Genomic DNA, 11,797 nt, shown 5'->3' on the forward strand with positions numbered 1-11,797 from the left:
GACTGAAGGGGAAAAAATTAAGCAGGAGAAGGTAAGATATATTTGGGGGGAGTGGGGTAACATTTTAGACCTGGTCACTCATGGAAGCCGTCACTGGGAAGGTGACCTTTTAAAAAAATGTTTTATAAGAGTTTATTTGAGCCAAAACTGATGACAATGCCAGGAAGTAAGATTTCAAATGCGTCCTGAGAAGGTGACTTTTGAGGGAAGACCTAAAGTTGGCAGAGACAGCCAGCTACTATCTGAGGGAAGAGCTTTTCTAGGAAAGGGATCAGTAAGTGCAAAAGTCCTGAGGCAGGTTCACACCTGGTGTGTTCAAGGGTCAGCAAAGAAGCCAGACAGCTGAAATGGAAAGGATAGAGGAGAGAATGGAAGCAAAACAAGGTCAGGACGAGCCTATTAGATCATAGAAAACACTGTCTCTACCCTGGGTGAGAAGAGAAGTCATTGGAGAGCTCTGAGCAGAGGACTGATAGGATCTAATTTGTGTTTTTGCAGGATCACTCTGACTGTCTGACTGCATGGGGCACAGGCAGAAGCAGGAAAACCACTTAGGAGGCTCCTGTAACAATCCAGGTGACAGATGATATTTGTTTGGACCAGGTTCGTGGCAATGAGGGTGTCAGTTGGATGCTGTCGAAGATTAGATATATTTTGAAGGTAGAGATAGATTATGAAATTTACTGAAGGATCAGACACAGAATGTGGAAAAGAAAGAAGGCAAAGGATGATGCGAGATTTCTGACTTGATTAACTAGAAGAATGAACTTATCACTAAATGCAATGAGAAAATGTGCAGGAGTATTCCGTGGAAACACCAGGAGCTCAGTGTTGGACATGTGAAGTCTGAGCTGCTTGTTGGACAGCCACGTGGAGATGTGTGGGTCTTGAATTCTGGGGAGAGATCTGGGATAGATATAGAGATGTGGGAGTCACTAGCATTTACATCATTCTTAAAGTCATGAGACTAGAAGAGATTGCCAAGAGAGTGGACTTAGAAACGTGAAGAGATTCCTGGACTGAGCCTGGGGCACTCCAATATTGTGAAGTCAAGGAGATGAGAAGGAAAGGGCAAAAACCATGGCAGAGCAGGCAGAAGGGTCAGGGAGAGAGTGGGCATGTGTAGTCCTCAAACCTCTATTAACAGCTTCTTATATACCTTTCTCAAAAGAAGACAGAGTTTCAGGGAGAAACCAACTGTGACTGATGTACTGACAGGTCAAGTAAGATAAGGACTAAATCATTTCATTTGCAAGGTGTGGTCATTGGTCAGCTTAGTGAGTGGATTCAGTGGGGGCAGATCTAAGAGAGAAGGAGAGAGGAGAGAAGTTGGAAGTGAGTATATACAAACACTTTAATGAGTTTTGCTCTACTAAGGCGAAGGAGAAAAAGGACTAGACCTGGAAGTGTTGGGTTTTTTTTGTCAAGATGGAATAAGTCAAATAAATACCAAGTATTTTATTAGTAAAGTTATTACACATAGAATTTAAAAGCATATTTAGTTCTCAATTTTTTCTTGATTATCACCTTTCGCCAGAGCCAAGTGTATGGAGAAAGTAGATTTCATGAGCTCTGCATAAACTGGCATAAACTGGCAATAAGACCGAATGAGGAGTGTTTGGGGCGGTCTGGGCTGCAACGGTATTTTTGTACGTAGCTTCTGAATTAATGCCTCCCTCTGTGCACAACTCCACCACCTCCACCTGTGGTTAAACCTCTACTTAGAGGAAATCTCCAAATTGTATATAGAAGCATTCACATCCCTACACATGTTGAGGGCAATGCTGTTTGTTAAGACTCTTGGTGACATTTAGAAATGAACTTGGGGGAAATTTCAAGACTCCAAACATCTCTGAACCTGATGTCAGTAATATTTTTTTTTCAAATTGAGTTTCTAGCCTAATGCGAGCTCTCCGAACATTCAAAGGTGCACCTTGCTATCAGAAGCTAGTATTTTAAACAAACTCAACTAAGAATATACTAAAGTTCCCTTACTGTAATTCCTCGTCTAGTTCTACAACCTTCCTCTTTAGCTCCTGGTTGTCCTTGATTGCGGCATGGGCCGTGATTTCGGTCCTCATTTTGGAAGCGGACAGGGCTGCCGATTCATCTTCCAGCTCCTGGACCCTGTCTCTCAGCGAGCTGAGGAGAGAGGCCTTCCTGGCGTTGTTCTCTTTGTAGTTCTCCATCTCGGCTTTCAGTTCCTGACAGGAAGCTTCTTTAGAAAGCATTTTGGACCGGAGGTCTCGAAGCTTAATATGAAAAAGAAATGAAAAGACCAAAAGGATTTCAATGGCATAAGTTTGAAGAAACCCAAAACCGTAATTGCAAATTGCACTCTTTTATTCATGACCTCATCCACCTTCCCTTTTGTTTCTTCATATATGTATCTGTATTACCAGATGGGAACTTATGCCTTAATAATAGACTTCATGTTCTGTTTTATGGCTTTTTTTTCTTCAAAACCAATTGAGCAATGCCTTGTGGTAATTTACTCTCACTCAAGAGACATGTGTGGTGTGTTCTGCAAAAGGCAATAAAACATTTTGCAATGGTAACCCATTTTCTTAAATGCATATTCCTGCTATTGCTGCTAAAATGAAACAAGGAGCCTACATGCTCTGCTATTTGTAATTTCATGGCCACAACCGCTTCCCTTACAGGATTTATACAAAGGAAACATTTTGACTTCTATGAAGTCTGTGGCATCAAAATGCTGCACAATGTATGTGCCCTATTAAGTCATGCTATCAGGCCCACCCTATAAGAAACCATTATGAATGCATGTACTTCTTTGGAACTGTGAGCATGCATCATACATGTATATTCTCATTCTTTCTTTCTCTTTCTTTCTCTCTCTCTCTCTCTCTCTCTCTCTCTCTCTCTCTCTCTCTCTCCCAAATACATTATCAACTCGTGTTTCAGTAAGGTCCTGGCAGCCCCGTGAAGCCGATAGTTACCTCACAGACAAGCCCAGGCTCCTCAAGCTCAAGGCCACCAGGCTGTGAGCAGAATGGGTCTGAAGAGACTCCCTCAGAAATTCCACAATAGACCTGATCCAGCCCAGAGGGGAGAGGGACTCCAGTCCTCTTGCTAGAATTTCCCCCGCAATCAGAACTGTCACAAGAAAGGGCTTGAGAATTCCCTCCTGTGGGCTCCAGCCTGCAAGCAATCCACCTTAAAGGGACATAGTCTAGAAGAAGCTAACGGCCCTCCAAAGCCCAGGCAGCTGCAACCCAGAGAACTCAGGGGCGCCCAGGTCTCTCAAGGAGGTGGGGCTTCTCTGAGATGGAGAAGACAGCCCCTGCCGCCTGGCTGAGCAGCATGACACATGCATAATCTTTCAGGAATCCTCCCCAACTGGGAGGTGGGCACACAGGAAGAGAATCAGTGTCAGCTTTGCCGAAAGGTTTAAGTCTGTGGCCTGCTGTTCTGTTTGTAATCCCCTCTCTGCTCTGCCTTACTCTACCAGAAGCTGAGAGTCCCGTTTCTGAGTTAGGAAGATACATAATCCTACCTCGGACTGAGCACATTCAAATTTGACCAAAGTGGCTGCAAGTTCACTTCGGGCGTTTTCGGCCACATTCCGATAGTGGTTTAATTGCTCCCGAGTGGCTGGGACTTCCAGGAGATGGTCGTAAATTTCCTGATAGGGTTCCCCAAAAGACAAAATAGAAAGGAGAGTGAAAACAACCTTTCTGTGCAGCTGTGCGGAGCAAGATTAAATACAGACGCGGCCTCGGTCGTCCACGTGTCCAAATGCTGCCTAGATTGGTGCTTTGTTCCGATCATTTCATGCTCACTCCCAAAATGCTAAGGGAGGCAGGAGGCCACCCGGGAAAGGCGGATGTGCTCCCCCAGGAAGGCATTAAGAATTGGCCTGTGTCCCTTTAGAGGCTTCCTCCCCACCCCCACCCCCCACCCCAGCCCAAATGCTATTCGGCCTCGGACCAGAACCTATAGACAACAAAGAACAGTCAGAAGAGACACCATGGGCCATGGCCTGGAACTAGGAGGCAGTTTCCGTGGTAATTATTCACTGTGCTCTTTGTTCTCAATCTCAGAGCCTCTCTCCAGATCATGAAGGTGACTTGGGTCACCTGAGGAGTCCTCACCCATCAAGAAAGGAACTGCCCACAGCTGATGGGGGCCAGGGCAGAAATACAGACCCCAGCTTGGCCAAACTGCCCAATTTTTCAAGACAAGTCATATATCCAGGCTTTTCGAAGTAAAAAATCTGCAGTTTTTGCAGCTTGGCAACTAATTTTAATGTTTAAAAAAGAAACACCGTGTGACCCAAATAAACACATCTGCAGAGCAGATCTGATGGGTTTGGTCTGTGTGTCACTCAAGTTCCTGTGTGTCACTCACACCATAACACCTGCTTCCTTCAGCTTGAGCCGACACTTACACCCACCTCCATGGAGTTTCCAGGGCCTGTGGTCTTTGGGAAAGACATACAAGAAAGCCACTCGTTTTGAAGGAATATGAAAGAGGTCACATAAAGGAGGATTTCCTGGAATTATCTAAGTGGCCCCAGGGGACACACCAGTAAAACCTGTTTATGACTGCCCAGCCACTCAACTGCCAAAGACTACTGTTTGGAAATACTCATGAATGCAAAAGTCATTCTAAAGCCCTTAACTTTCCAACGAGCGTTGTCATGGCCAGTGTGTTTCAGGCCACCAAATGCCAAACAAAACCTTCAGTGCACTTAGGAACAGCCAGTGTTTGCCAATCACAACATATCCAAGAAGATGGTAGGTATGTACTCCTGGGGAGAAGACATAAAACTTTTAACTGCATCTAATAAGAGAACCACATCCTGTTCAGCCTCACTCAGCCTTCAGAAGGAACTTCTCCGCCCTAACCACCACAGCAATATTTTCTGAAATCTGCCATGGGTAGTAAGGACCTGGGTCACTGAGGAGAAGCTGGAACTATAATATGCTTGGCACACAATTTATAAAATTCATTAAGAAAATAAGTTCAGCCTCGCCAGTGTGGCTCGGCGGTTGAGTGTCGACCCAGGAACCAAGAGGTCGCCAGTTCAATTCAGTCGGGGGCACATGCCCACAACTTCGGGCTTGATCCCCAGTAGGGGGTGTGCAAGAGGCAGCCGATCAATGATGCTCCTCATTCATCAATGTTTCTATCTCTCTCTCCCTCTCCCTTTCTCTATCTCTAAAAATCAATAAAAACATATTTTAAAAAACAACAGAAAGAAAATAAGTTCTTCAATAGCGATGATTATTTCTTCCAGTGACTAGTATCATTTTTCAGGCAATGGAATAGTATACCAAAATTTTACATTTCCTTCTTATGAAAATACATTGTGTCCATTGAACATAATATTGAGAGCCACAGAAGACAGTTCAGACATGGCCCTTCATTGTAGGAAGTTGCAATCTAATGCAGACACTACCAGAAGCATTAACATCTTCAAATGTCCATTGGTGAAAGAAACTACACATGGAGATGTCACTGCTGCTGATACTGGGTCAGGACCTAAATTAAGAAGACTAGATGAATGGGTTTAGAAGACCATGGCCACATCAATGACCAGCAGACTGGAGAGTATCTATCAATAAATATTTACTGAAGGCCTACTCTGGGTCAGGCACCGAGCTTCCTGTCTCATAAGAAAAACATAATTCCTCACACAACCACATTAATGACTGAGTAATTACAAACTGAAATGAATGCAAGGGAGGAAAGAATGAAGCAGATAACAAAGGACAGTGGCTTAAGACTCAGGAAGTGGAAAGGAAAGATTTCCCTAAAAAAGCGAGGCTTAGGTGGGAATTAAAAAGGCAAAGTGTACTGAAGCAAGAGCAACACACATCATTCCAACAGCAAAAAGTACAAGCAGCGGTCCTGTGGCAGACGTATACCCTGTGTGCTCAAGGGTCTGAGAGAAGGCAGTGAGGTTGAAGGACAAAAACAGATGAAGGACAGTGTGGGCAGGGCTGCTAAGGCTGCTGGGAGCTCATTCATATATTTTGGGACACAATAGGGCTTCTTTTTCAGAATATTCTAGCCTCTCCTACTTGTGCATTTTACCATGTGAAATTCAGAGTCAGCTTGTCAAATTCCCAAAAACCCTGTTGGGTTGTTATTGTTGTTTTTTTTTGGGGGGGACTGTGTTAATTTTATAAATAAATTGAAGGAGAATTGACATCTTTTAAATGTTGAGTCTTCCAAATAAAATCATTTTTTCCCATTTGTTCACGATTTATATGTCCCTTAGCTATGATGATTAATTTTATGTGTATACTTGACTGAGTCACAGGGTATCCAGATACTTGGTTAAACATGATTCTGGGTGTGTCTGTGAGGGTGTATCTGGATGAGACTGACATTTGCAATGGTTGACTGAGTAAAACAGATTGCCCTCCCCACGGGGCGGGGGCCTCATCCAACCCACTGAAGGTTGCATAGAACAAAAAGGCTGAGCAAGAGAATTCGCTCTCTCTGCCTGAAGCTGGGACATCAGTCTCTTCCTGACGTTAGACTCAGACTCAGGGTGGAACTTACCCATCGGCTTCCCCGAGTCTCCAGCCCACCAAAGGCAGATCTTAGGACTTCGCAGCCTCCATTATTGCAGGAGCTAATTCCTTACCCTAAATCTCTTTCTTTAAAAAGCTGAAAGAACACAGGAGTGTATCTATTCACGGCTGAGCTTTTCCTCTTAGCCCTTCCTTTCTACCCCATACATGCTCACGGAGTCTTCTTTGTGGCTGTCTTCCAGTCTTCAATTTGGCTTGGACTTCTTGGACCTGAGTTAAGATCTTTGTGGCGCTGGTGACCCTTTGTTTTCTGGGTCTGTTATGGATTTCTGTGACATAGCACTGTGCTCAGAGCACACCACCAGCATTCAGGAATGACAGTCACTGCTGTACACCAGTGTGGCTGCCCACTGTCCGTGCAGAGCTGGGCCCACCCAGACGGGAAAGTGCCCTTAGGTACCAGCCATTGTGTATTTGCACCATCATCCTCCCTATGTTATTCCGACTTCAGGAAATTTATTGAGGCTTCTATGAATGCTCAATTTTATGAGTGCCCCAGGGGCACTGAAATGGAAGGCGTAGTCTCTGTCTTCCGGGCTGAGGTCAAGTCTCCTATCCTATATAATAAAAGGCTAATATGCAAATTGACCGAGCAGTGGAATGACTGGTTGCTATGATGCGCACTGACCACCAAGGGGCAGACACTCAACGCAGGAGCTGCCCCATGGTGGTCAGTGAGCTCCCACAGGGGAAGCGCCGCTCAGCCAGAAGCTGGGATCATGGCTGGAGAGCGCAGTAGTGGTGGCAGGAACCTCTCCTGCCTCTGTGCTTAAGGATGTCCGACTGCCGGCTTAGGCCTGCTCCCTGCAGGGAATGGGCCTAAGCCATCAGTCAGATATCTCCCGAGGCTCGTGGACTGCCAGAGGATGAAGGCCGGGCTGAGGGAACCCCTGAGTGCACGAATTTCGTGCACCAGGCCTCTAGTTACTACATAATTCTCTATCACCTTATAGCAGTTGTATTCTTGCCTCAGACATGCTGGTGCTGTTTCACTTGGTGCAGTTCAGAACTTCCACATCTTCCTTGTGAATTGTACCATGCAGCATCAGAACGTGCCTTTATTTGTCTCGCTTCATCCTTTCTGCTCAGAGTTCAACCTTTTCTGATATTGAGATCATGATCCCTGGTTTCTTTTCGCTTGCATCTGACTACGTATACCTTTGTTCCATCTTCTTATTTTCTTTTTTAAGTATGTTTGTTAAATTGATTTTTCAAATACAGAGGGAGGGAGAGGGAGGGAGAGACAAACATCGATGAGAGAGAAACATCAATTGGCTGCCTCCTGCACACCCGCTACTGGGGATCGAGCCAGCAACCTGGGCATGTGCCCTGACTGGGATTTGAACTAGTGATCTCTTGGTGCGTGGGATGATGCTCAACTACTGAGCCATACTGGCCAACCCCATCTTTTTATTTTCAACCTTTCCATATCACTTTGTTTCAGGAGTCTCATCTATATATATAAGCGTAATATGCAAAGTGTCCCCTCGGGAGTTCGACCGACCAGGAGTTCGATTGCTCACTATGACATGCGCTGACCACGAGGAGGCAGCGGGGAACGAAGGGCAGCCGGTAGCCTCTAGAGACCCTACCGGTGCACAAATTTCTTGCACTGGGTCTCTAGTATATAAATAAAGTTGGGTTTAGCTTTGCGGTCCATTCTAAATTTCTTTTTCCCTTACTGGATGACTTTACTACAGTTACATTTGCTAATATGACAGATAATCTTGGTCTTAGTTCTGCTGCATCGTTTCATGTTATGCTTCTTTACTGCTCTTTCAAAATCTTTCACTACAGTGTCTGTTTGCTCTGCTATGTTTTGTGTTTCACCTGATAATTAGGAAGGTCTGTATTTTTTTTCTAGTTTCAACTTTATAACTATAACTTTAAATAATACCTTTTGGATACATTTCATCCCTCTATTTCTTTAGATAATATCCACTAATTCACTACAATGGCATATCTCCTCTTCCTTATCCCTTTTATGCCCCGCTTCCAACTTCTAATTTTTTATCTTCATACTGTCATTTTCAGTACTTCCCTTGCAACTGTAGCTGTAAATTATTAGATGAGAGAAATAAAAATGCTTATGCTACCTCTCACCTTCCTTCCTCTTATGCTAGTAGTTTTCTCTTCAGGGGGCTCTAAATACACAGATGCTTAATCTCTTTTGCATGTATTCCATTTCGTTCGTTTTCTGCCTATTCCTTTTTCATTCTTTATTGTCCTGTCATTTTTCTCCTTCTCATTTCTTCTCTATGCCTGCCTATCTGCCTGTGTACCTTACAATCCTGCTATTATTTCTGTGATAGTTTCACTGTTTTTGTCTCTTTCTTTTCTGAGCTCTGCCAGATCACATTTCATCTCCTTTTCCTGCCTTGCCATGTCTTCCTTGAGGTCCTAGGTCTCTGCCTTCTGAACACGCTTCAGATAAGCATTGGCTTCTTTCAATTATTTTATTCACAATGAAATGTTCGGTCACCATTTCTTCTTGCATCATCGGAACAGTTTCTGGCAGATATTCTTCACCTGTCATATTTGTCCTGTTCCTTACCCCCCACCCCTTTCTTGTTGGTGGTGTTTTTGCTACTGCTGCTGTGGTAGCCTCAAATACTAGGAATTCCTGTGCTGTTTCCTTCAGATCGCTGAGCAGGAGGTGAGTTTTTGCTGCACCAGCTGTGGAAAAGGTGTGTGTGCAAACAGGGGTGAGAAAGTAGGGTCATTTGTGTTCCAACCAAGCAGAAGTTTCCCTAAGACACGGGGCTTTGTAACTTTATTTGACTCATATGTCATTCCAGCCCATGGAGAGAAGCGACTGGAGGGTTTATCGCAATGCAGACCTTCCATGAGTCCACTGCCCCACAGCTTCCTACAAATCTGGCTTGCGGAGTGATTGTTATTTCACTCTCCTGCTCCTGCTTTTTTGGAACCGGGGAGGTGCAGGGAAGCTCCCACCGCCAGTCCACACCCCTCCATCTTCTCTTACAAACATGCGATTTCTGTTGGGCTTCCCTGGGTTTGCCACTGTCACTGGGAAAAGGAGCTTCCCCAGCTTCTTCCACTCTCTGCAGCTGGGGAGCTCCCGCGTGCAGGCAGCCTCCGCTGCTTTGGGAAGAATTTACACTTATTTTGTGACTTAGGATTTCAGCCATCTCTTGGTTACATCAAAAAATGGAGTTTGGCCCTAACCGCTTTGGCTCAGTGGATAGAGCGTCGGCCTGCGGACTGAAAGGTCCCCGGTTTGATTCCAGTAAAGGGCATGTACCTTGGTTGCGGGTATATCCCCAGTGGGGGGTGTGCAGGAGGCAGCTGATCGATGTTTCTTTCTCTCTCGTGGATGTTTCTAGCTCTCTATCCCTCTCCCTTCCTCTCTGTAAAAAAAAATCAATAAAATATATATATATATATTAAAATGGAGTTTGTTTCTCATTTTCTTTGTTGCTTGTAGCTAGTTTCCAAGAACAGAAGGGAGAAGTGCTAACTCTCTGTTGCCATTTTTAAACTAGAAGCAATGAGATAGATTTTTATTTTTAACTAAATGGCCCTTTGGCGGCTGAGAGGCATTTAAAATGCCCCTTTTAAAAAAATTCTCATTTTGAAAACTATCTAATTAAAACAATGTGATGCTCAGCAGGAAATTAACAAGATGATCAATAGACCCTCAGGAAGAGTCCTTGGTCTCTATTCCGGGGCAGAATTTAGTGGATGAAAACAGATGCATCAGAAAGTAGGGAAAGAAGATATTGGTCAATAAATAGTGAAGCTAATTACTAAAGAAAAAAGAAAGATTAGAGCGGCATTACCCACTATAAACCAAAATAAATTTTAGACTTAAAATAGTGAATATAAAAATGCAGCCCTGGCCGGTTTTCTCCGTGGTTAGAGCATCAGCCTTCGGACTGAAAGATCCCAGGTTCAATTCTGATCCAGGGTGCGTACTACGGTTGCAGGCTCCATCCAGCGCCAATGCAGGAGACAACTAATCAATGTCTCTCTCATACCAATGTTTCTCTCTGTGTGTCTCTCCCATCCCCTTCCATTCTCTCTAAAAAGAAACAAAAAAAAACAATGAAAAATCCTCCGGTGAGGATTAACAAAATTAATTAGTTAATTGGTTAACTAATAATAGAAGTTTCTTTTAAAATGCAATAATAGAAAGTACTATAAATTCATAGTTATCTTGTCTCAAAGGGATTTTCTAAGCAGAGAAACAATAGAAGAATGTCAAAAAAATCACAGAAGACAACAAAAATTTAAAACCTATATATTAGAAATGTGTAAACAGAAATTAAAGTGAAAGATCAAACTGGAAAAACACTGGCAAAAGTAATATAGTCAAAACCTTAATATACAAAGAATCTACTCAAACTAATAACAAACCATGCCCGAAAAGAAAATTTATACAGAAAAACTAACAATTATTGGCAGTACTATAAACAGCTAATACAGTGAAAAGTATCCTACCTCACTGGTCATCAATTAAATACAAATTATAATATCAGTGCAATAGTATTTCTGATCTTTAAACTTAGCAACATTTGAGGTATACTCAATAATCAAGTGTACTAAGAGAGAGTTCTATGAGAAAGACATGTTAATACACTGCTCATAGAAAGGAACATGGTACAAACTTTCTAGAAAGGAATTTGGTAGTATGGATTAATAGACTTTAAAAGTTAACACTATTTGTCCTACTTATAATCTTATCTAAGGAAATGAAAACATACCCAATGATTAAACACAAAAATATTCAGAAAGGCATTCTTTTTTTTTTTTAAATATATTTTATTGATTTTTCACAGAGAGGAAGGGAGAGAGATAGAGAGAGTATATCCCAAGAAACCAGAAACACCAATCAGAAAGGATATATGCACCCCTATGTTCATAGCAGCACAATTCACCATAGCTAAGATCTGGAAACAGCCTAAGTGTCCATCAGTAGATGAATGGATTAGAAAACTGTGGTACATCTACACGATGGAATACTATGCTGCTGTAAAAAAGAAGGAACTCTTACCATTTGCAACAGCATGGATGGAACTGGAGAGCATTATGCTAAGTGAAATAAGCCAGTCAATGAAGGAAAAAGGCCACATGATCTCACTCATTCATGGATAATAGAGACCATTATAAACTCTTGAACAATAATAGATACAGAGGCAGAGTTGCCTCAAACAGACTGTTAAACTACAGCAGGAAGGCTGGGGAGGGTGGGGGGCTGGAGGGGG

General features: G+C 43.2%; 1 protein-coding gene across 1 annotated transcript in view; it reads right to left on the reverse strand.

The window, feature by feature from the left end:
- LOC102440550 (coiled-coil domain-containing protein 170) overlaps nucleotides 1-11,797 on the reverse strand; it is a 97,178-nt gene that overhangs the window by 39,103 nt on the left and 46,278 nt on the right. Inside the window, 2 exon segments of the mRNA XM_023743643.1 lie at nucleotides 1,996-2,252; nucleotides 3,518-3,646. Coding sequence (XP_023599411.1) covers nucleotides 1,996-2,252; nucleotides 3,518-3,646 — 386 coding nt within the window.

This window comes from Myotis lucifugus, unplaced genomic scaffold (assembly GCF_000147115.1).
Source record: "Myotis lucifugus unplaced genomic scaffold, Myoluc2.0 scaffold_405, whole genome shotgun sequence".
Taxonomy (NCBI): Eukaryota; Metazoa; Chordata; class Mammalia; order Chiroptera; family Vespertilionidae; genus Myotis; species Myotis lucifugus.